General features: G+C 35.8%; 2 protein-coding genes across 4 annotated transcripts; one reads left to right on the top strand and one right to left on the bottom strand.

Annotated features, from left to right (window-relative positions):
* Positions 1–767: 767 nt before the first annotated feature.
* Positions 768–19,418, top strand: LOC110611452 (protein NO VEIN). The gene is made up of 13 exons (XM_021751814.2): positions 768–1,597; positions 3,270–3,607; positions 3,923–4,631; positions 5,633–5,752; positions 7,682–7,853; positions 8,471–10,200; positions 10,782–10,994; positions 11,967–14,183; positions 14,562–14,674; positions 14,981–15,383; positions 15,775–16,092; positions 17,278–17,535; positions 17,836–19,418. Exons 1-13 carry the CDS (start codon positions 845–847, stop codon positions 18,943–18,945), a joined length of 8,454 nt encoding a protein of 2,817 aa, XP_021607506.1. The 5' UTR covers positions 768–844; the 3' UTR covers positions 18,946–19,418.
* Positions 19,419–19,968: 550 nt separating this feature from the next.
* On the bottom strand, positions 19,969–24,668 carry LOC110610254 (alkaline ceramidase). 3 transcript variants are annotated; one of them, XM_021750092.2, is made up of 3 exons: positions 24,514–24,668; positions 21,906–22,262; positions 19,969–20,868 (listed from the first exon to the last, which is right to left on the bottom strand). In XM_021750092.2, the coding sequence occupies exons 2-3, from the start codon at positions 22,154–22,156 to the stop codon at positions 20,355–20,357; spliced, it is 765 nt and encodes a 254-aa protein (XP_021605784.1). In that variant the 5' UTR covers positions 22,157–22,262; positions 24,514–24,668; the 3' UTR covers positions 19,969–20,354. The 3 variants fall into 3 exon arrangements, with proteins under 3 accessions (XP_021605784.1, XP_021605786.1, XP_043810922.1); XM_021750094.2 differs by lacking the exon at positions 24,514–24,668 and adding an exon at positions 24,225–24,490; XM_043954987.1 differs by lacking the exon at positions 24,514–24,668 and adding an exon at positions 24,343–24,480.

The raw sequence follows: 24,668 nt of genomic DNA, 5'->3' as shown, positions 1-24,668 counted from the left end.
ATTAATAAATAAATTATATTTAAAAAAAAACCTTTTATCTGCCATAAATGAAAAGATAAATAAGATACATTAATTTTATTTTTTTATCGTTTTAAATTATAGGTTATTTCCTTATTTTAAATAATAGTAATTTAAGATAACAAGTAAAATTATTAATTTTAAAAAATTAACAATATAATTTATTTAATTTCGTGAAATAATATAAATAAAATTTATATTAAAAAATAAATGAAAGTTTTACTATTATAATTGTATGAACTTGAAAATAAATATTTTTATCTAGTGGGTACAAAGTAATAAAATGGGAAAAAAATTTCAAAGTATAAAATTATATCAGGCCTATATAAGATTATTAACTGTATATATTTCGGCTTTGAATTTGAGTTCCATGATAAAATAGCCTAAAAGAATTTTAGAGGAAGGTTAGCCATTATTTTTTTAAAGTGATCGTCCTACTCTCTTTATTAGATAAAGAATATTTATTATATTAAATATTATATTCTCCTTTTATCTAATTATTAATTATTATAATTTTCAATCATCTTAAATAATTCCTATCGCTGAAAAGTGAGTTGTCACAATCATTCTCACAACACGAATTTGCTATTGCACTCTTAACTGGTCGGTCATACACGGTCCCACGAGTGTGGACCATAGGCTGACTTGGATAATTGTCAGCCGTGGATTCGTTCAAGGTTTAATGATAGAGCCGGGGCCGCTCCCCAACTTTAAAACGTCAAAACCCCTAGCCCTAAACCCACCATATAAGAACTCCACAAATCGCTGAATCACTCCCTAAAGACATTTAGTTCGACAGTCGCTTCTTTCCTTCTTATTGCCTCCAATGCGCGGGAACCGTCCCCACTTCCGGCACCGAGGCGGCGGCAGTGGCCGCCCCCAACCACCGCCAACGCTACCGTCACACTCTCCTTCTTTAAGTATAGATCCCAATTTAGCCCTTCAAAACATTTACTTGCAGAACATGGCTAATGCTATGCTTCATGGTTTTGCTCCACAACAAAACTTCTTCCCTTTCCACCAGAACCCTAACTTCCCAATCCAAAACACTAATTTTTCAATCCAAAATACCAATATCCCTCCTCCGCAGCAATTCCCCAGCTGTTTAACTCAACAGCAGTCTCATCCCCTCCAAAACTCCAACTTCCTAATTCAAAATCCAACTTTTGCACAACAACAGCAGCAGCAGCAGCATTCTTCTCATAACTCAGCTCAAAAAGGAGGTCAAAACTTGCCTTCTTCTCAAAATACAGAACAGCAAGAACACAATGAAAGTGAGCAAGCATTGGAGAAGGTGCAGCATGATTTAGCTCAACATCAACAGCAATATCCTCACAACTCAGCTCAACACATGCCTCGTCAAAATCCAAAAAAACATATACGGAAAGAACTTATTGAGAGAGTTGACCGAGCAGTGGAGAAGGCCCGGCAGGATCTTCTTGCGGCAGGAGAGAGTGTGTCAGCATGGAAGGTGTCCCAGGCTGTGCTTGTGACCCTGCAGGTTGACTCGTGGGACTCTTTGGGGCTTCGAATGCAGGAGGTGCCATCGCTGCACCGGCTTATTCTCACTGAAGGGAAGGTAATTACAAGCTGAAGCACTATATGTTAGTTTGGTGAGAAATGTTGGGAAAGAGAAGGGATAGTAACAGGGAAGGCAAGAAATTTTTTTACGGGCAAAGTTATATATAAAAATACTTTGAAAAATTATTAACTAAACTCATTTTCTATATATTTAAAAGGGCCAATTCTGTAAAGTAAAAAAAAATTCACCCTAAAAATTGTTGGGAGGGTTCCAATACTGTAAAAATTATTGAATTTATTATGAAAATAAAAAATTCTAATGTTTTACGTTAATTTTGGAGGAGCCGGTAACTAAAATAAAATATATTTTTTTCTTTAAATATTTAAATATATACAAAGGACTTTTATGGAGGTTGGGAGGGGGTATCCCCAGATGGTACATGAGGTGTGGAACATTGACACTCATTTTTTAGTTTACTTCTTGAATGTAATTTGAGAAGAGAAGCATTTTAGTATTCTATTTTCATTTTCTTTTGGGCAGTGAAGTTAGCTTTATGTTTGATGAAGTCGTCAGTTTTGTTTTTGAAATAATCAAAACAATAACACTTAATACAAGTGAAAATGAAAGCTTATAACCTGGAGTCGTGGCTGCTGAGAATCTGAATTTGGCTAGTTGAACAATATAATATGGTTGAAGACTTTGACCAAGCTATTAGTTCTGCGTTGTCAATTTCTTTTTCCCTTTTGTTTGGACATCTTTTTCTTTGTATTATAGCTGCAAATGGGTGTTCTTAGTTTAGGTTGTTGGAATCTGCACAAAAAGAAGGGACATGTTCAGACTTTTCTCTTTTTCATGTTCTCTAGGGGAGGCAGAACCTATTTACGAAGGAGTTGCATGCAAATATTTAAGGTTTTGATGGAGTTAGTTATTTATATTCTTTGAAAACAATATAGAAGAACTTTTATGCACACAAATTCAGAGAAAGAGATTATCATAATGTTCTATGCCCTTGTAGTATTTTGGCCTTCTAATTTGTGGGTTTTGGGGATGGTTTGATGTATACACTCTCCTCTGTTTGAATCAGTGACCTTTAGGTCCCAAACTCACAATGAAGCAATCTTTCCACTGCAACCAAGCCATTGAGCGAGAGGGAGAAATGGAGAGTTATATCAATGTTCTTGTGTTCTAATATAATCTTGGTTTCTGCATTGGTCAAGGAGATTCACACTCTTTTACTTCCTTGCATTGATTTGAACCTCTGATGTTTAATCACAAATGAAGCAAATCTTACACCTGCACCAAGGCTCATTCTTTGTCTAGGAATTTGAATGCATACAGGAAATCCTCTAGGTTTGCTGAAATATCATGTGAGGTGAAAATAATAATTAAAAACTAAAGGATTTATAGATTTCAACCAGAAGAAAAGGAATTCCCCTTGATCAATCTATTTGCTGTTATCATAATACAGACAAATTTCAGGTTGTTATCAGTTCAACAGGGTGGATGTACATAATGCCAAAAGTTTGCAGGCCACACCACCATAGGCTATATTCACTAATCTACAATCTTATTTGACTTGTTGGTTTGACTTGTCATTTTCTTCAAGTTCATGCCATAGTTTGATATATCTTTCTATTTATATATTTTAACCAACCAATTGATATGTATAATTCCATCTCAAATTTATCAACATCTTTTAATTCCTTTGTTTTTGCTTTTGGTTATTTAGGTTAATGCATTTATTAATTGCTTTGTTGGAGTCCGGAGAATTACATCATTGTACGATTTGGAAGTGGCAATTTGCGAAAATGAGGGTATTGAGGAGTTTGAAGAACTGGAATTGGGCCCTTTGCTGCGACATCCACTAGTCTTGCATTATTTTTCGGTGAATTCTGATGCAACTGAAGTGTTGAAGATAACTACTGAGGACCTTATCTTGAGCCTTCATGAGTACATGAGTACTTTTAGAAAAAAAGAAATTAATATTGATGAGTTTCTGGATTTCGTTGCAAAGAAGCAATCTGTCAAGGGAAAGGGAAATCTTGGCGTGCGTATTCAAGGCTTGGGGTATGTATTCAATGAATTATATTAAATGTCTCTCCTTCTGTGTTCCTAATGTTACATCCTATTTATTTATTTACTTTAAGTTTTCTTTGGTATTACCTTTCAAATAACTTTTTGAACAAATTTTTTGATATCAGGTTTAATTGCATTTCTGAAAGATTTGGCATAAGAAATGGTTTATTGATTTGAGATAATATTTCTCCTGTCTATCTAGAAATAGTCTCCTGATATTTACTGGTGAATATTGTTTGTTTAAGTTAATAACTTAAATAAATTTATAGTGTGTTCTATACATATGTCTAACTTTCTGGTCCACAGAATGCATATTTCTTTTATTAGGGAAGCCAAGAGATCTAAAAATACAACTCTAAAGAAATGTCTGGAGACATTGAAAAGAAAATCTGAAGCCAAGACATCAGTGAATGGATCTGGTAATAAATGCCGGAAACGTCCCTTTTTATCCACACAGAAAAAGGATCTGGATGAACGTTTTTCTGCCATATCTCAGCGTGTTGAATCTTTTGCCTCAGCACATAAGGATTTCCGTGGAAAGCACATAAGATTTGATTCATCAAGCTCAGAGGATGAAGAAAGTGATGATGGTACAAATATTGATAAAATGAATAGCAGTGATGAGGGGAGTCCGTTCTCATTAAAGAATGTCAATAGTAATGATAGAGTGAGTAGCTGTCCTTACCCATCTGCAACTGAAGAAATGTCGCGACTAGGTTTGAAAAGTGAAATGGGTGGCCAATCTTCTCCTCATAGTAGCAGCTCAAGGCACAAAAGGTATGATGGATCGCATAGAAAGAAAAGAAAATTTGATGATGTAAGTTGCACTGCCTCTGCGCCTTCCAAATTGCTTAAACAAGACACAGGGAAACACAATAGTCATAGAAGTGAAGTTGACAATGATGCTGAGGAGGTCACCATCTCAAGTGAAGACGATATTTCAATCTCTGATAACTCCATGAGAATGTTTATAACAAACTGGAAGGAGGTGTGCAAGGAGCATACTGTGGCTGAGGTAAATTAGTTTGCATTGCAAGCATTCTAACAAACTATCTTTGCGTGTATTGGTACTGGCCCTTCCTTAGGTTCTGTTCATGGAGTCTATGACAAAATTTTCTGGTACATGTTGTGTTCACATTTGTTGATAAGGAATGCTTTTGTTGATATATGTGAGTTTTCAAAAAGTCAACTCTCCAGGGTCATCCAAGTTGCAAATATTCAATGTCAAAAACATCTCTGTGTGTGTATAATTATTTGCAAGGGGTTTTCCTAATATTGAGTGACTATGAATATTATGAAATCTAAAAATAATGCAATGTTTTTGGATATGGAGGAAGTTGGTCTCTGTAATATAAACCGTTTTCTCGGTGAACGTGAAGATTCTAGATGCCAGTGAATTTTTCTTCAAAGTTATTGAGCTCCAAGAAATCATTAAAATTGAAAATTGTACTCTAGCACTGCTTGCTTATTCTCACTTCTCTTCTTCCCCTCTCCTTCCCTTCTTCATCTTCTTTTCTCCTTTAAATAACTTCTGGTCTGAAATGATAAATGATATTGAAGGGCATAAGGGTAGCTAATAACTTATGGGGTTTGGCATTCTATAGAATGGAAAAGCTAGTGAACTAAATCTGTTTGATCTGCAAATTCTCCTGATGGAAACACAACCCATAACACCTGCACCAGGATAAAAAATACTGATATGATCTGGTTGTATACCCAGTTGGAAGATTTGCAATTTATACACAATACTTTGCTGGCTCTTCCCAAAAGAGTTTGTTGTGTTGTGTACAATTGTGTGATATGTTAGACTACAAACTTGTAGCATTGGTTGGTGGCTCTATGGGTATCAGGGTGTACCAGATGCTTCAGCAATAATTAGTATGTGATTTCTAGTTATTGCCTGTTTATGTGGACGGTACATGTAGGAATTTATCTTCTCTTTTTATTTATTTATTTGTTTATTTGTCATTGGAATATGTGTTGCCTTTCTTACCATCTGTCCTTTTGTTATTTTAGGTTCTCGAGAGAATGCTCAAGTTTTATGAACCCTTGGATGATAGGAAGGCTTCTCAACGAAGGAAAAAAATCAAGTCATTGTTTTTATCTTACCCATGTATTGGATTGCTCAATGTTGCTGTAAGTTAATCTGGTAGATTTAATTATTTTGATCATGGTGCATGAAATATGAGTATGACTTGAAGATGCAAGCAAAATAGTATATGTAGGAATTGATCTCCATTTTCCTTCCAAACAAACAAAATAGGTTGGTGGGCAATCAAGCACAAGGAGATCAAGCCAGATTAAAGCCTCAGATTTAAGATATCTAACTAAGTTGAGCAGGCTGTTCCCTTGTTCCAAGTTCTAATGATAAGTGAAACAAACGAACCACTGAAGTTGATTGTCAATTTCAAAAAGTCATTGTCTGTGTAATCCAAAATGGAGGGATTGGAGAAAAAGAGGAGGGCCTTTGTTGTTTTATACTTAATAAAATCATAAAAATTACAAATCTATGCCTTACTGTCCGCATAATCCTTCCTTTTGCTTTCATGGTTTTTCCATGCTTCCTTAACTCTCTCCTAACTTTCCTTCTGAATATGGATTCCTTCCAACCATTGCATTAATTTGTATGATAGTTTATTGAGATAGGATTGTTAGGTTAAGGTAGGACAAGGCTAGAAAGAAAGGACTTGTGGATTTTGCTTCACAACATACATTGTCTGTCAAGATGTCCTGTTAGATATGGTAGACCGGTTGCTTACCGAAAAAAAAAAGAAGGAAAGAGTTATGGAACTAATAGCATATTGTGTCATGCCACTAATAGCATATCGTGTCATGGCTGATTCCTCAGCAACTTCAACGCTATTTTAATTCATGTGTAGTAGAAAGCACAACCACTGAAAAATAAATGGATTTTGTATCATTTGATTAACTATCATTCTATCTCTGCTACAACCAGCTGATGATTAGCATTCAACCAAGTGATAAAGATGTAATGGTGAGACTATGTGGGTTGGAGTCATTTTTTTAACCTAAATACCAAATTGTTCTATTACAGCTATTAGTTGCATTACTTGTCCTGTGTTTTTTTCCTTCAACCTCAATTTCTTTCATTGATTGTTGAATTCTCAAAAGACCACATGGAAATTGGAAATGAAATTTTTGATATGTCTACTAATAACTTTTTCTCTTTGCTTAGAAAATTATGTTTGGAATGTGCCACTCTAACTTGTTCTTAAGATATGCAGTTAATAACACAGTGTGACAACAAAGAAAGGTTGTTGAGTGGGGTTTTTTTGTTATAATTGTTGCATACAATACTTCTACTATTTTGGGTTTTCATCACTTGTATTTTCTCATGATGCACACTGTTGTTGCTTGCACTTTTCTTTGTTCAGGCTTCTACTTGAATTTGAAAAGTTTCAGCTGCATAGCCCCACATTTAACCAGTAGTTATCAGTTCATGAGCTTTTTCAATCTGTGGCATTTAGGCTTTGCTTTTATTACTAGATATTTGATACTTTTCTGCTGTATGGTAAACAATGATCCATTTTTTATAAGTGTTGCAGTGAAAGACAACTACATTTAGGAATTTGTTTGATTTAATTATTAATTTATGAAATTAAATCTTTAATTCAGATTTTCTAGTACAATTAGGAAGTTTAGGTTTCTAGTTTAGGAATATTTAAGATAGTCTTTTAGGTTTATAATTTTCTAATTATTGTTGGTTTAGTATTTTCCTATTCTGGGAGTCCTAATATTATTGGTATATAAATACCTATATAATTTAGGTATTTTGGTATTGTTATTATTATTGACACTAGAAAATTAATAATTTTTGAGAGCTTGTTTATTTTTCCTTTGATGTATGTTGTATGGGTTCTACATCAAAGGGTCTATGTACATATTTGTAAATCGTAAGATTATGGTGTTGCAAGGTGGAAAAAACCTTTCTTTTTCACTCCTAATATCCTCAATTATTTTCAGTGGACTACCTGTTCTATCCTTGAATATGATGTATTCATTTCAGATCTTGTTATGAACAAAGTTCCTCTATGTATTTTGCAGGTGACATCTATGAAATGTGGAATGTTGGATAGCATCTATGATACTTTCCAAGCCTTTACTCAACATGAATCACCCAACACCCTTCCCAAGAATGAGAGCATTGATGTTGAACCAGGTGAAAATCAGAAGCCAGTTGTCCCTGATGCGGACCATAGCCTACAGCAAACACACAGTGAGTTATCTTGGCTTTTTTCACCAATGAGGCTTTATCGCTTTATAATTGCATGTACTGCAATTGTTTGTCTTTTGTTTTTCCCTTTGCCAAGGGGGCTGGAATTGCATTAATTAAACTTTGTGTGCAAAGATAGTAGAAAGTGAAGTTTCCGGTGAAGAACTTGGTGGAAGAGGAAAAAAACAAAAAGAGTTGGTGGTCATGGCATGGCTTGCTGCTAATATAGGGCCTAGCAGCCATTGGGTCTTATCTGCTAATTAAGGAAATATAAGATGGTTCTATACCTTGTTTTAGTTGGTTTTGACTTTCTTAAGTGAAGAGGTCAACATGACTTTGGAGGGAGCATAATTTTTTTTTTTTAAAGAAATGGAAATGGTTTACAAGATGAACAAAATAAGTATAAGGTCCACTTGTGGTTTTGGACTTGCTGATTTTAGATTCGGATATTTAGTGTCCATGCTTTATGCTTGATGTGAAGGGAAAACTTTATTATTTTTTTCCCTAAAAAATGCATTTCTTTATCCATAGATTATGATTTTTTTTTTTATATAATTATGGTTTGTTCTGTGTCCCTTGTGTATAATTTGCTTTCTAAATAAGTATTTGCTTATTAATAGGTGTAGCAGGTGTTACAGTTGAAGAGATTCTTGGGAAAATTGACAAGTATTATGAACTTGATTGCCAGTTTGGAAGTCATGGAAAATTTCTTTCTGAGGACAAATTTATTTCCTTGAAGAAGCTTTGTGGTTGTGAGTTCTGGTTGGTTGACCAATTTGGTATTAAGGAATTCAAGTCCCTTGGTTATGGGGAATTTTTCATTTTCCTAAAGGAACACACCTCTTTATTACCTACTGAACTACAGAAGCTCTTAGCTGGTAACATATGTGAAAAGTCTTCTCTGGAGGTTTCCCTGCTTCAGCATCAGTTGATGGTGTTGGTAGCACAGGCTTCAAATAGTTTATGGGAGAGTGAAACTATCTCCAAAAAGATGATTTCCACATTGCTTGTAAGGCAATTTCCTACGCTTAGCTTCAAAATTATGGAGAATGGATCAATGGAAGACTTTTTGCACATTGTATGTGAAAATAAGAATAATGTGATTTCAAAATGTGTTCTGTTTTCTGCAACATTGTTATCAGATCCATCAAGGGAAGATGATATTGTGGAAAGCACTGGCATAAGAACCAATAATGCCCAGAATGATTCTGCTACCTCCAAGAATGCAATTGACGTTTTGCTTAGGGCACCTATGTTATCTGATTTAAATTCATGGTCACATTGGGACCTTGTGTTTGCACCTTCTCTTGGTCCTCTTGTAGAATGGTTGTTGAGTGAGGTGAATGCCAAAGAATTGTTGTGTTTGGTAACAAAGGATGGTAAGGTGATTCGAATTGATCAGTCTGCTAATGTAGATTCATTCTTGGAAGCTGCGCTTCAAAGGTCACCCTTCCAAACAGCAGTCAAACTGTTATCTCTGTTGTCATTGGCTGGGGGGGAAAAGCATGTCCCTTTGTCCCTCCTAAAATGTTATGCACGTCATGTATTTGATGTCATTTTGAAGAGTCATTTTGAAAATAAGGAAGTGCAGGACAACAAGAAGTACTTTTTGCTTGCAAAAACAGTTGATGAGGTTGCGAATAATTTAAGTGGTGAAGTGCATAAAAACTCAATCCAAATAGATCATTTGGTGTCTGGTGCCTCAAGATTTATACTTGATTCTCTTGGTTATCTGCCTTCAGAATTTCGTGGTTTTGCTGCTGGTGTTTTGCTTTCTGGAATGCAGTCTATGATTAAAGATGCCCCTTCAGCCATATTGTTTGAATGCAACCAAGAAGAGCGTATCATGCTTCATGAAATAGGATTATCTAATGGTATAGTGGAGTGGATTGATGATTACCACTCATTTTGTGTAACTGGTACCACTGCTGACTTGTTCACATCTTCTAAGTCAGCACGATTGCAAGCTGCTGAATCTGCAGTAAGCATAGGCTTCAGGCATACCGAAAATGTACTTTATATGTCTACTTGTGATGATGGGGAAGCAGTTGCACCTCAAGAGGAAGATGTGCATGATGAAGCAAGTACTGAAACTAGTCCCACTGTTCAAGGTGCAGTTTCCAGCCATGAAGTCGGCAGTGGTTGTGCAGAAAAAACATCTGAGTTTGATAGACAAAAGGATTCAGCCCTGGTTATTGAATCAATCAGGAGAGATGAATTTGGTTTGGATCCAAATCTTTCATGCATGGAGAACACCATGTTGAGAAAGCAGCATGCTCGCTTAGGGAGAGCACTTCATTGTCTTTCTCAGGAATTATACTCCGAGGATTCTCATTTTCTTCTTGAGCTGGTAACTGGAATAGATTCTTTTACTTTTGTTCTTTTGTAGAATTCTGCAATAGAGTTCAATATATTTCTACTTAATGGTTGTGTCAGGGAAATTTTTATTTCGGCCTTCCTTTACATTCTGTTTTGTAGATCTCTAGATGGTTTCTTCCAATTCATTTTCTTTGCTTTTTTATTTCTCTTTGATCAATATAATTTTTTCACAACTAAAAATATGTTGCTTTAGACTTCGTTTCATGGAAAATGTTTTTTTGGAAAACATTTATGCATTTTCTGAAGGATGCCATTACCTGGAAGGAACCCTATAAGAATTTGCTCATTTGTCCACTAACTGTGCCGGTTATCCCTGGCTATCACTGGCCACCAACCACCTCTGTGGTTGCTCCAATGAGACGAACGTCTTGCTCTTATAAATTCTTGAGGTTATGTGGACTGGTGTGCAACAAAGTTTTTAGATTGATTTTTAGCTTTTAGTACAAAATGGTACAATGGCTCATCATTTGTTGATTTGTTTTCCTGGTATTGTTTATATTTTGCTGATAGTATGCTATTGTATGCTATTACTTTAATCACATGTTTCTTCAGGTTCAAAATGCTGATGATAATATCTATCCTGAAAGCGTGGAACCAACTCTTACATTCATTCTTCAAGAATCAGGTATTATTGTGCTAAACAATGAGCAGGGCTTCTCCGCTCAAAATATAAGAGCTCTTTGTGATGTTGGAAATTCAACCAAAAAAGGATCTGGCAGTGGATACATAGGGCAAAAAGGAATTGGCTTCAAATCAGTCTTTCGGGTATGTTCCTCCCCTTCCCCAGGTACAGGGTCAAAATTATCTCAGTTTGAAAAGGAATGTATTACTTCATGGGACACCAATAACGGAATGTGGGAACAAACCAACGAAGTTTTTATCTAGTGATGAATCTGCATTTTGTATGTCATTTTGGTGCTACTTGTCATTTTGTATGCATTTTGTAGTGAGGTTGTTCTATGCCACCCTGTTCCTTAAGGTCATCTTTCCTTCTCTCTAGAATAAGAATGAATTCCAGTTCTTGGAATTTGATTCCTATTTTATGGTATTTATATTTGACTAACATGAATTATCTAGGAACTGCAACTTCTTCAACTCTTAAGTTTGATTTTTAAAATAACCATTCACTTGTTTGTAGTCATTTCAAAAAATTATATTGGAATAGGATTCATAGGAGTTGGATATTCATTTCTATTCTCATGTAAACCAAACATGTCCTACATAAATCTTTTAGTTAGCTATAATCTAAGAATAGATGTTTCAACTTAGTAAGGCTTTTAAATATGGTAACAACCATAAAAGCACTAGGACATGATTATATGTTTTTTTGCATCTGAAATTGGTAATCCTAAACATTTAGCTTCAACCATGTCTTGACTTTTTTTTTTTTCCTTCTCTTTTAGTGTAAAATAATAATAGATCATATTGCATCTCTAAATGTGATTACTATTTTTAAGTTGCTTAACATGTACGCATGCCTACATGGAGCCCCTGTTTTTCTGCGTGCCTTTTAGGTAATTCTAGTTTCTTGTGAAAAATGTCACCGGCTAGAACCCTGTATCGTAGAATTGCAGTCTAGTGAAGTCTGGTTATTCAAATATCATGGAGTGTACGAAAAAACTATTAGATCACATTTTTTACTTTAATTTGTTATATTTGTTATCTTAGTAATTATTATTTTGGTTTATTTTGATTGTATAATAATCTTTCTCATGAATTTTTTTGGTCTTCTATCAGGTAACTGATGCTCCAGAGATTCATTCGAATGGTTTTCATATCAAATTTGATTTAAGTGATGGTCAGATTGGTTTTGTTTTGCCCACAATTGTACCTCCTTGCAATGTTGACGTGTTTAGCAGGCTGTTGTCTAGAGAGACTGTTCAAATGGATAAGAAGTTTTGGAACACTTGTATTGTGCTTCCTTTCCGATCAAAATTATCAGAAGGAACCGCCATGAAAATGTTTTCAGATCTTCATCCTTCTTTACTACTCTTTCTTCATCGGCTACAGTGTATTATCTTTCGTAATATGCTTAACGATTCACTTATTGTGATGAGGAAAGAAATTCTGCGAGATGGTATTATCAAGGTTTCATGTGGAAAAGATAAAATGACTTGGCTTGTTGCCTCTCAGAAGTTGCAGGCACATGCCAGTCGTCCTAAAGTTCAGACAACTGAAATAGCCATAGCATTTACACTGGAGGAATCAGATAATGGGGATTACCGTCCACATTTGGACCAACAACCTGTTTTTGCTTTTCTTCCTCTAAGAACATATGGTCTGAAATTTATTATTCAAGGCGACTTTGTTCTTCCTTCATCTAGAGAAGAAGTAGATAAGAATGATCCTTGGAATGAGTGGTTGTTGACAAATTTTCCTGGTTTGTTTGTTAACGCAGAGAGATCATTTTGTGCTCTTTCTTGTTTTACGGAGAATCCAGGAAAAGCTGTGACAGCTTTTATGAGCTTTGTCCCACTTGTTGGGGAGGTGCACGGTTTTTTTTCTGCACTTCCTAAAGCAATTGCTTTAGAATTACGAAGGACGAGTTGCCTCCTTCTGGAAGGGGACAATCACAAAATGGTTCCTCCATGCAATGTTTTGAGAGGTTGGAATGAACAAGCTCGCATTCTTCTACCTGAGGGCTTGCTTCAAGAACACCTTGGCCTTGGATTCTTAGATAAGAATATAGTGTTGTCTGATTCACTTGCAAATGCACTGGGTGTTGCAGAGTATGGGCCTGAAATTCTTATAAAATTTATGGCTTGTTTATGCCGTACAGAAAATGGCTTAAAGTCGATGGGTTTTGATTGGTTATCTTCTTTCCTAAGTTCGCTTTATATAATGTTTTCCCATTCTTCTGGATCAGCCAATCTTGTAGATAAGCTTCAGCAGATACCGTTTATTCCTCTTTCGGATGGGACATACAGCTCAGTGGATAGGGGGACAATTTGGTTACATTCTGATATTTTAAGTACTAGGTTTGATGGTGCACAGGAGCTGGTGGCGTTTCCACAATTATATGTTAAACTTCAGACTGTAAATCCTGCCCTCTTTTCTGCATCAGCTGCTGATGGGACTTCAGTGGACAATAGTGCTAGGATGCTTCAAAAAATTGGCGTTCAACAGCTGTCTGCACATGAAATTGTTAAGGTCCACATTTTACCATCTATATCTGATGACAGAATCACAAATAGTGATGAGGGTTTAATGACCGATTATCTCTGCTTTGTGATGATACACCTACAATCTAACTGCCCTCATTGTTGTGTTGAAAGAAAATACATTATATCTGAGTTGCAAAATAAAGCTTATATTTTGACAAATCTTGGATATAGAAGACCTGCTGAGACATCTATTCATTTCAGTAAAGAATATGGAAATCCTATCAATATAAATAAATTGGTCAATGTTGTAGATATGAAATGGCATGAGGTTGATATCACCTATTTGAAGCATCCAGTAAATGATTCACTTTCCAATGGGTTGATGAAATGGAGGGGATTTTTCCAGGAAATTGGTGTGACAGATTTTGTGCAAGTTGTACAAATTGAAAAAGGTGTTTCTGATTTATCTCATACTCTTTTGAAGAATATAACATGGGATACTGAGATGGTTTCCCCTGGATCAGTAGCTAAAGATTGGGTATCCCATGAGTTAGTGCAGATATTATCTCATTTGTCAATAAGTGGCGATAGGGATCGTTGTAAATATCTTTTGGAGGTTCTTGATAGACTATGGGATGATAACTTTAGTGACAAAGGCACTGGTTATTGTATTTCAGAATCTAGTGTTTGTGGCAGAAGATTCAAGTCTTCCTTTCTAAGTAGCATCCATGATGTTCCATGGGTAGTATCAAGCATGGATGATGAGCTCCACTACCCCTGTGATTTATTCTATGATTGCGATGTGGTGCACTGTATCCTGGGTGGTTCTGCTCCGTATGCTCTTCCAAAGGTCAGTATGATATTCATGTCAGGTGAATTTAAATCATGATTTGGAATTTCTCACTCCCACTCGGTCACCTGCTCTTATATGCATGATACTGAGAACTAGTAAGTATAGAATACAGAATTTCATTTGACCCCTCCACAATTGTGAAAATCCAAGATGATATATCAAAGGCTTTAATGCTTCAATCAATTTGTAAATTGTCATATAATGGCCTGATGAGATCAAAGTAAAATTATTACTGCATTTTGAAAGAAACTGTGACCTGTTGTTATAGAAATATTAGTTGATGATTTAGGAAATAGTTGAAGCAAATGTTAAACTATGACATACATGGGCTGCCTTTTTGACATGATCCGTTTTCCTTTTTTACCTTTGAAACAGGTGAGTAGCGCAAAGTTGTTGGGTGATATTGGCTTTAAGACTAAAGTTACTCTTGATGACACCTTGGAAGTTTTAAGAATATGGAGGGAATCACAAGCCCCTTTCAAGGCCAGGTATTATGATACTTTTGTAATAAGATGTAATTATGTGTCTTATGAACTCAAGGAAACCATCATATTTAACGTATTTAATGTGCCCATAATTTCATTATCTTTTTCTTTTCTTGATATTTAATTATTTTGCGTTACCTTTAACTGAACGCAATTATTAAACTTGTGAGCCATATGGCATTATATCTTTGTTTTATTGCTTATATTCGTGTTAAGTTCAAGTATTGCTATAGCCTATATGTTTGTGTCTACTTTGTCCTGATATTTTTAGTTTTCTTCCTGTCACCAAAATGACATTTTTACTTGCAGCATAACACAAATGTCTAAACTGTACACATTTATCTGGGATGAAATGACTCCTTCAAAGAAGAAAGTTTTAGAGGCACTTGATTCAGTTTCGTTTATCTTTATTCCATGTGAATCTGGTTCAAGGCATGAGGGTCTTGTGTCTGGCGTATTCTTGTCTTCTGAAGAAGTTTACTGGCATGATCCAACTGGTTCTATTGACAACATGAAGAATACTCATCCTCAAAGTGGTCTGACAGTTGTGCCTCAGCGGCCCTTAAGCAAGACATTATGCAATATTTATTCAGGACTTCATGACTTTTTTGTGAAAGAATGTGGGGTGCATGAATTCCCTTCTTGCCGTAGCTATTTCGATATTTTACGACAGTTAGCATCTGTTGCTTTGCCATCACAGGCTGCTAGTACGGTAAGTAACTAATTTTAATGTTTGAAGATAGACTTTGTTGAATCCCACATCAGTTATGGAAAGGGGTAATGTGCTGCTTATATGGGCCATAGGCACTCCTCCCCTTGAGCTAGCTTTTGGGTGAGTTAGGCCTGGTTCAAATTTAACATGGTATCAGAGCCTCCCATCCGATGTTGGGCCTCCCATAAATATGTCACGCACCAATAAAATTTTGTGCTGAGCGTGAAGGGGTGTGTTGAATCCCACATCTATGGAAAGGGGTAATGTGCCCCTTTATGGGTCATAGGCACTCCTTCCTCTTGAGCTAGTTTTTGGGGTGAGTTAGACCTGACCCAAATGTAACGGGCCTCGTGAAGGCTTCCTGCAATCTAACCCTTTCTGATTGTCTTAGGTCTTGCAAGTCTTTCTGAAGTGGACTGATGGACTGAAATCTGCATCACTGTGTTCTGAAGATATCAGTTACATGAAAGAATGTCTTCTGAAAGTGGAATATACAATACTTCCCACTATACAAGATAGGTGGGTTTCATTGCACCCTTCATTTGGCCTCGTATGCTGGTGTGATGATAAGAATTTGAAGAAGATCTTTAAGGATATCGACAATATTGATTTCCTGTACTTTGGCAATCTTAGCGACTCCGAGGAAGAGGTGCTTCAAACTCAGGTCTCTGACCTGATGCATAATTTAGGGATTCCTGCTCTCTCAGAGGTAACTGTTGATAATTGCCTCCCCGACTCCCTTCTATAGTTGGTCCTCTTTTCTCTGTTTTGAAAATTGATGTTGTTTTACTAGTCAGTTATATTTTATGCCTATTCAACTTTTTACATATCGACTTTTACCAAGTAAAGTACAGTCATTCTTGACATCATTTGGTCATTCCATTTTTCACTTCACATTATTGACATTAAAGCAAGGTGGCCTAAGGGTCTATTATCTCATGTCATATTGACGTTATTCCTTGAGTGTTTCTGAGGAAAATTTTATTGTAAATTGTCATATGTGCTTTAAAAGCTGAGTGTTATCTAAAATATTGACATTGTTTTGAAGGACATGTATTTGCATGCTTTAAATGATGTTTCTTCATTGTTAATTGTTATACACTCAACATCATGTGGTGGGTTCAAAAGGAGACTTTTAGGCTTTAGTCATTTTCTTCTGGGCGTGTTGTGAGTTTGTTCCCATATTACTACTCATCTTCATTCTTCAATAAACAGCATAGATTTTTTAAGTTTCGCACTAATGTGCCCTTCTGGTGCTAAAATTACTCACACTGGTATATTGCATCAGACTCCCTCTCTCTTTCTTTCACCCCTTCTCTTTCTCCTCATTTCTAAACGGTTGAATTAAATGAAATTATTCCTACAAAAGGTTAGGAATGGTCTAGGTGATCATTGAGCATGGATTGCTTGCTCAGTAACTAGTTTGTGGACCACATTCAGGCTGATATATATGCTAAGCTGGACTCAGGTGCCAGCATTTTCATATCTAACTGATACATGCCTACATGCAAAAAAGAATAGAAAAAGCAAATTGATACCAGTTTCCAGAACATGATCTTTTTCTCCCCTCCCCCCCTGCTACTATGTGCAATGAAATTTTGTTTTCTTTAGTTTTACAATTCAAGGGAGGAGGGGGTGGGGGAGGCAGGATGGAGATTCAAATCCTAAAATATGAGCACGAGCATTACAATGGTGTTTGATGAATTATTATTGAAGCTAATATAATATGTTTTTAGACACTTCTGTTGTTATCAAAATCAAGGAAATGCTGTTTTATATGGTGTCGGTTTTGAAATGCTTGTTTAAATTTTCATGTTGGTTTCCTTTCCCTTTCTCCCTCCCTCCATTCTTTTTGTTGTCTTTCTTCTTACTTAATGCACTATCATTCATGCAGATTATAACTCGAGAAGCAATATACTATGGTCCAGCTGACTCTAGCTTCAAAGCTGCATTGGTTGACTGGGCGCTTCCTTATGCTCAGCGTTATATCTATAGTATACACCCTGAAAAGTATCTCCAATTTAAGCTGTATGGATTGAATAATCTCAAGCAGCTAAAGATTACTGTTGTTGAGAAGTTATTTTACAGAAATGTGATAAAAAGTTGTGGTGGTGCATCCAAGAAGCGATATGAATGTAGCTGTCTTCTGCAGGTATGGAATAAATTATCTTTTATTCTCATCTCATTTTTCTGACTGTAGTTGATTGTTTGATGCTCACTAATTCTAAAACCAGCTGTGTGTTCATCTATCACAAAGTCTTGAGAATGCTGGAGATTTGTACTGTATAGAACATTTAGCCTTTTATTATTAAACTCATTCAGTCGGATCCTGTTCATGTGTGTGCTTTGAGAATCAATAAGCTGGTCTTTGATAAAATTTTACTCTTGATAATTGATAATGCAAACTGTGCATTAACCTGCATAATTAGATTCCTTTTAATTTGATGTTCAGGGTAATACATTGTACACAACTTCAGAATCAGATTCACATGTCCTATTTTTGGAACTTTCTCGTTTGTTCTTTGATGGTACTTCAAATTTACACCTGGCAAATTTCCTTCATATGATCACAACGATGGCTGAATCTGGCTCCACCGAGGACCAAACAGAGTTCTTCATTGTCAACAGCCAAAAGGTGCCAAGGCTTCCTGATGATGAATCTGCTTGGTCACTCTCATCTATTTCTACTTTGACAGAGAATGATGAATCACTTAAGACAGGCGCTGCATCAATGGCAATAAATGATCAGAAGACCTCCAAGTACAAGAGGAAAGTAGGAATCAGCTCTAATTGGCCACCTGTAGATTGGAAAACTGCACCGGGCTTTAGTTATGCTCGTGCAAATGGTTTTAAGACTCAGGCTGTTGTATCACATCCTAGCAGTTCATGCAAGACTGAGGAGGATGATTCAGAGGACATCATCATTGAGACAGATACTTCAGTTCCAGTTGAGATCGATACTGATTGGGCTATTGAAGAGAACACAGCAGGATCAATTTTACTTCGCCCTGAAAGTGTGGACACACATTCTGCTCATGCTTGCAATCAGACTCCAAATTTGGATATTTCATCCGACCCTGTTGGCTTACCTCTCATTGCTTATGTCCCTGAACCAAGTTCGATAGTATTTTCCAGGAGAGAGAAGTTGAACATTGGGACAGCTGATGTGTCACAATTACTGCTTACTGGAAGGCTAGGGGAGCGTGTAGCTTTCAAATATTTGACTGAAAAATTTGGCGAGGAAGTAGTGAAGTGGGTTAATGAAGACAGAGAAACTGGGTTGCCCTATGATATAGTTATAGAGGAGGAAAATGGGAAAGAATACTTCGAAGTAAAAGCAACAAAATCTGCAAGGAAGGACTGGTTCATGATATCAATGAGAGAGTGCCAATTTGCAATTGAAAAAGGTGATTCTTATAGCATTGTTCATGTGGTTCTTCTAAGTAATAATACAGCGAAGGTCACAGTATTCAAAAATCCAGCAAAACAATGTCAGGCAGGCAAGTTGCAATTGGTATTTATGATGCCAAGGCAGCAGAGGGAATCTACTGTCATCTCCTAACTGGTGCTATTATTTCTGTATTTGCAACTGCTAACATGGACCAAGTATGTATGCGCTTGTTTGCCCTCGCCTATTATATATTGTTAGAGTTCCATTGGTTAAAAAAAACTTTGCGGAGCTCCTCTCTTTTAATTTCCGTTAGATGCAGAGTACTTTCTGACATAGTTTCAATCCGACTGCTGCTGTGTTGAGGTGCATAAAGAGCTTAGGTCTGTACAGCGGTACCAAGATATTTCCTGAGGAAGTATAATCCGGATTACAAGGCCTTTACATGTTGTATTCATTGGAAGGCAAGTTATAACATCTTGTATATATATAGTGATGTATAAATTTCAATTTTCATATAAACTATTATTAATATTTTCATTTAAAAAAATAGAATATTTAGCCTTCATAATTTGATTGTAATTTTGTTCCGTTTAAACGTTGGTCATATATGAAGTTTCTGTAATATACTTCCTGCCTGAACTCTACCATATGCTCTCTCTCTCTCTCTCTCTCTCTCTCTCTCTCAGCCCACTCTTTTCGTTAGAAATGGCGACAGAGATGTGGAGATTTGCTTTTTTCCATCTCATTGCTGAGTTTGTATTTGGTCGAAACTTGTTGAAAAGAAGGGCAGGGTAAGATGGTAAATTGGTTTTCCAGGACCTTTTCTTTTTATTTTCAGTTTAATTTATCATGTACAAATAAGTTGTTTTTTTTCAAATGAACTAAATAATAAATATCCTATTAAAAAATCAGATAGCCCTTTAAGGTTAGACGCATGCCATTCCAGACCACTGCTCGGTACCAATCCAAACTTTTCTTGTTTGATCACGCTCAGGGCCAGTGGTCTTTTCAGTGAGGCTCCTTTTGTTCTTACAATTACTGAAACCACTTCCAACTCGAATCATACAAATACAATGTAAAAAATTCAGTATGCCTTTTTTCCATCACAGGCAAAAATTAGTAACTGATAAAAAGGAGTACAGAAAACAGTTGAACTCCCTATTTGTAGATCCAAATTGCAAAACTACAGTTCACTTTTTAGCACGCGAAACGTTTCCTCATCATTACTTTCTCATATAAGATATGAATTGCAACTTGATACACTTCACGCTAACCATATTTAATCACAAAACAAATGATACATTCTCAGGTTTGGAAAATCAAGGACCTGCTCGATATGAAAATAGTATACGGTACACTGACCATATTATATTTTCTTTCTAGGCAAAACCACTAGTTATACAACTTAAATTAACCAAAACCAACTGATGATGCTCAATATTCAACTATCATTTACATCCACTTAAACAAAAAGAAGAAAAAATTGTGACCGCTATTGTTTGTTCATCTGCTGCCAAAACCATATATCTACCTCCAAACGAGGGGTTAAAAGAGATTCTGTTAAAACTTCCAGCAATCCGTCACTTGGTCTTCGGTTTTTGAACCTTAACATATGGGAAAAAACTCATGAAGTGGACAACTTTAGGATTCCACCCTAACTGCTGAGCGCGACAAAACATCAGAAATGTGTTTGCAAAATATGAATTGAAACCCATGAAGACATGCCATAAAGCATGTCCCTGTGGATTGAAGTACCACTGAGAAATTTGACTGCAAAGAATGCGATCAAAGAGCCAACAGATACTCCCCAATGATATGGTACCCACGTATAATTTTGCAAGCCGCTTTGCAGATACATCATTTGTGTAAATGTAGTATTTGTACATCCGGGGGATGCAGAGAAGACAAAGTATTGCATAGTGCACCTTAAAACCAATTCCAAAACGAAACAAAGCATGACAAACCGCAAATGCAGCTCCATAGATGAACAAGAAGGTGGGCATTGTGCTCCGGTAGTGCCAATCTGGAGAATAAAGGATGTAGAAATACAAAAGCATTTCCCATACCATTGGTGTTTCATCACCTTGTTGTTGCCTGAGAAAATGTTAAAATCAGCATATTTTGACTGCTGGTGAAAAACAAAACAAATAGTAATACAAGTCGAAGGAAGTGCACGAGAGGCAGTGAATCAATTTCTAGATATATTTCTATAATAGATTCATTGTATTAGCATTAATACTGTGAAGGCATTATAGATTAAGCCCCGATATCCAATCACTGCTAAATCCAACAAACGCATTGCAAAAGTTCAACTCAATTATTACATGATATTCTTTTTGAGAAAAAAAAAATCCATGTCATTCTTATTTGATACTCAATGCAAGAGCTAACAGCCGTGAAGAAAAAAAAATCAGTGGGAGTACAAATGTAATGGATTACATTTTTCCTATTCTCTTTAGGGTAGGATTATTGCTAGATCCAATTTCTGTTAGTGCCAGAGCACTGGACTTTTAAAATTTTGAATTGACATAATTGCCCCTTTTATTTAATTAAAAAATGAAACTCTAATATCGTGTACCATAGGAAAAATGGTTTGTTTCATAAAATTTATTTTATAGTCTCCTTATATAATGGCATCCCATTATCCCATTGTTGATGCTGGACGCTAGAATTTAAATTTCCGAGGTAGATTTTATTATTATAAACATGAATCTTCGTTTTGTTTATATATGAGTTGTCATTATGTGGATACTACCAATTCTACAGAAGTGCTAGTTAAAATTGCTATGCCCTATGAACACTGCAGGAGCCTCTCAATTGCAGAGGACATTGATCAGTTCTATGGAATCCCTAGTTAAGCCTTGCTTAGCATTCTTGTACCTTTTCTTCTTGTGAATTTCAATAAAGATTCTTTTGAAGTCCCTAGCTCAATAAATAAACCTGAATGCGTGCGCAGATTTCATTCCCAATGACTAAAGATGTAGAAGACTTTCTCAAACAAGGAAGTTCACTTTTCACATTCTAAGCACACATGTACGTAGTTCTAAAGGACTCCTAACCCATAGAAATGATTAGTGAAGCAGTTGAAAGAAATTGATGAACCATATTAAATGATGTAGAAGAACACTCACATGTGTTGTAACGTGCTGTGGTACACCATGCTTCCAATGGCAAGTATCATATTAGATATGTTAAGCACACTAAACCTCTTCTCAAATCGTTGTCTCAGGGCATTTATAAGGCCAATAAGTGCCAAAAGAATGCTTGGGATATTTGATATGGTATTGAAAAACTCCGCAATATAAGAAGAATAGACATAATTTTTCTCACACCAATCAGCAGATGTTACAGGACCCCAGAAACTTGGTATTCCATCGGCCATTCTTCAATATATATATATATATATATATATATATATACACACACGCCCAAGATGTATAATAAATCAATTGATGCACCTTCTGCTAAGATTTTGCTGAGGTCATAACCTATAAAACATGCAGAACAAAGGATGAGACAAAAAGCTTCAATTAGAAGGAACAACTGGTACTCACTTCATATATTAAACAGGATGAAATTGAGCTATACCCTCAGCAAAAGTGAGAATCAATTGACAAATCCAAAGCACAAATGCCATGAACCTTACAGAAACTACTACTAAAAAAGCCTCGTAACAATAACTCAAACCATTGCAAAGTTTTCACAATCCAAACTTCTGCAGACATATTTACAGGAAAAGAAAAAGAGGAACTTTGATTGTCTAATTAAATGGACCAAAAGAATTTAACATATCATGTCTTAAAAGAGAATCAAATGACGAAAAGCAAAGAAAAACATCATTTTTTAAACAAAAATAGCAGCATAGAGGAAGGTAAACAAATGGCCAAGAAAGTATTCTATTCCTAATTTCTTATCTCCCATAACCTTATTCTGTGTTACCAAACAGGTAAACACTCAAACAACTGAAGGCATGATTCTATGATTTCTCCTTCCAAATAGTCAGAGAAGCCTTTAGGGCATAAAGGAGGTACAAGCTATGTACAAGAACAAAAAAAATCATTTAAAAGTGAGAAAATCTACAAAAATGCACAACAAAAATTTTGAGATGTTTTTAAAAGATGTATATTTTATTTCATAATGTAATCCAAAAATTAGCTGATATTTGTTTTTATAATTTCAAACAACTATTTGCAAAATAATGAGAAAACTTCCTCATGACAACTGTGTGAAATGGTAACAGCATAAAAGAAGAACCAACTCATTGAACAAAGGTCAACATAAGATCAGAAATCCTGGTATATATGAAGATATTAACTGAATGATCTAAAAAACATACTAATCCTCTGGCAATCATAATAAGAAAATCAAGTTGATTTTGTTCATCATCTAGGTCCAGGTCTCATCATCAACAACAACAACTAAGCTTTAAATCCAAACTAGTAGGGATCGATGGATCCCTTATTCGTCATTCAGTTCTATTCCACATGACTACTCAAGACTAGAAATCCTTTGAAACTATTTCCCTCCATGTCATCTTAGGTCTCCCAAATTCCCCCTCTTACTCCTTCCCCTACTAACTTATAACACTTTTATATTGGGGCATTTGACTCTCTATATTGGACTTTTGTACTGGGGCATTCAAAAGAAAAAAAAGGAAAAGAGAAGGCCTATTATCAGCTTCATTTAATTCAATTATCCAGGATTAAAGGATTCCCTACAGGCTTCCATGCAAAATATAGAACTTCTGAGGGCACCTTTTCCTTTCAAAGCTTTCAACAAATGTGCACATCACTCTTTATCTCCAATGAAGATTCCAAATCACTATTCCGCTCTAACATTAGAACACAGGTTCACAATTCTGTTGCCACCATGAGATATGAATATCAGGAAAGCAATAGAGATTGTCTATTTAGGAAGTTCACTAACAAAGAACCACGCAAAAAATAAATTGACCATCACTTAGTTTAGATAAATAAAAAAAACTTCCTAATATGATTCCATTAACCTGCCACTCTTATATTTAACCCTAGTTAATCCCTACAACAATACTCGTTCCCATCACACATGTCCATAATGCTCTGAAAAGAAATAACCATTATCTTCACAAGTGTGTTTGAAAATTAGTTATAAATAATTTAATGCCTGATGAAATATTTATTTATGATATTTAGGTGTTGCATCCATTCTGCGGCATTGACTAGCATTTAACGAATCAATTTCACATGGAAATCTCCAAAAACAGCATATATTGGTAGAAAATATTGCAAATGAGGCAAAGAAATTTCAATACAAAACAGAGATCAAGCAAAATATGTTTATGCTAGCAAAGAAAAACGAACATCTAAAGAATCATAATGACATGCCCAATCGGCAAACACTAGAAGCCACATTTAACATAAGCAATTGATAATACTTGTTTCAGCCACATATACAGAAGTTACACCTATTACCAGTATTAACATCAGGCAAATTCAAGCAATGCCAATTGGGGAGCAAGTGCAAAATCAACTAAAAACCAATATCATTCGTCTCTTAATGCAGGAAAAAACAAAACGCAAATCAATGTACTTCTAAATCAGCCTACAGAGCCACCACCGCCACCGGCCACATCATTACCACCGTTATTTCCAACAGAAAGAAGAAGAGAAGGTATGAACAAGAAACACTTAGCTATTACACGCCTGAAGAAAAATTCTGGCATAAGAACAAAAGAGAATCATGGTATTGAGAGAAACCAACCTTTCGCGGTCAGATCTATAGTGCAAAAGGAGTAAAATTTTCTCCGGTTTTCCTCTCCGCGTGGGTTTTCTCTTTCCTACAGGAAAAATAGAAGAAAATAGGGCAAAAGTAAAGGGATTCGTGAATGGTGGGAATACATTTTAGGGCAGTACAGG

This window comes from Manihot esculenta, chromosome 3, assembly GCF_001659605.2.
Source record: "Manihot esculenta cultivar AM560-2 chromosome 3, M.esculenta_v8, whole genome shotgun sequence".
Classification (NCBI taxonomy): Eukaryota; Viridiplantae; Streptophyta; class Magnoliopsida; order Malpighiales; family Euphorbiaceae; genus Manihot; species Manihot esculenta.
Note: the sequence above shows the minus strand (reverse complement) of the source record. Positions and strands in the feature narration are given on the sequence as shown.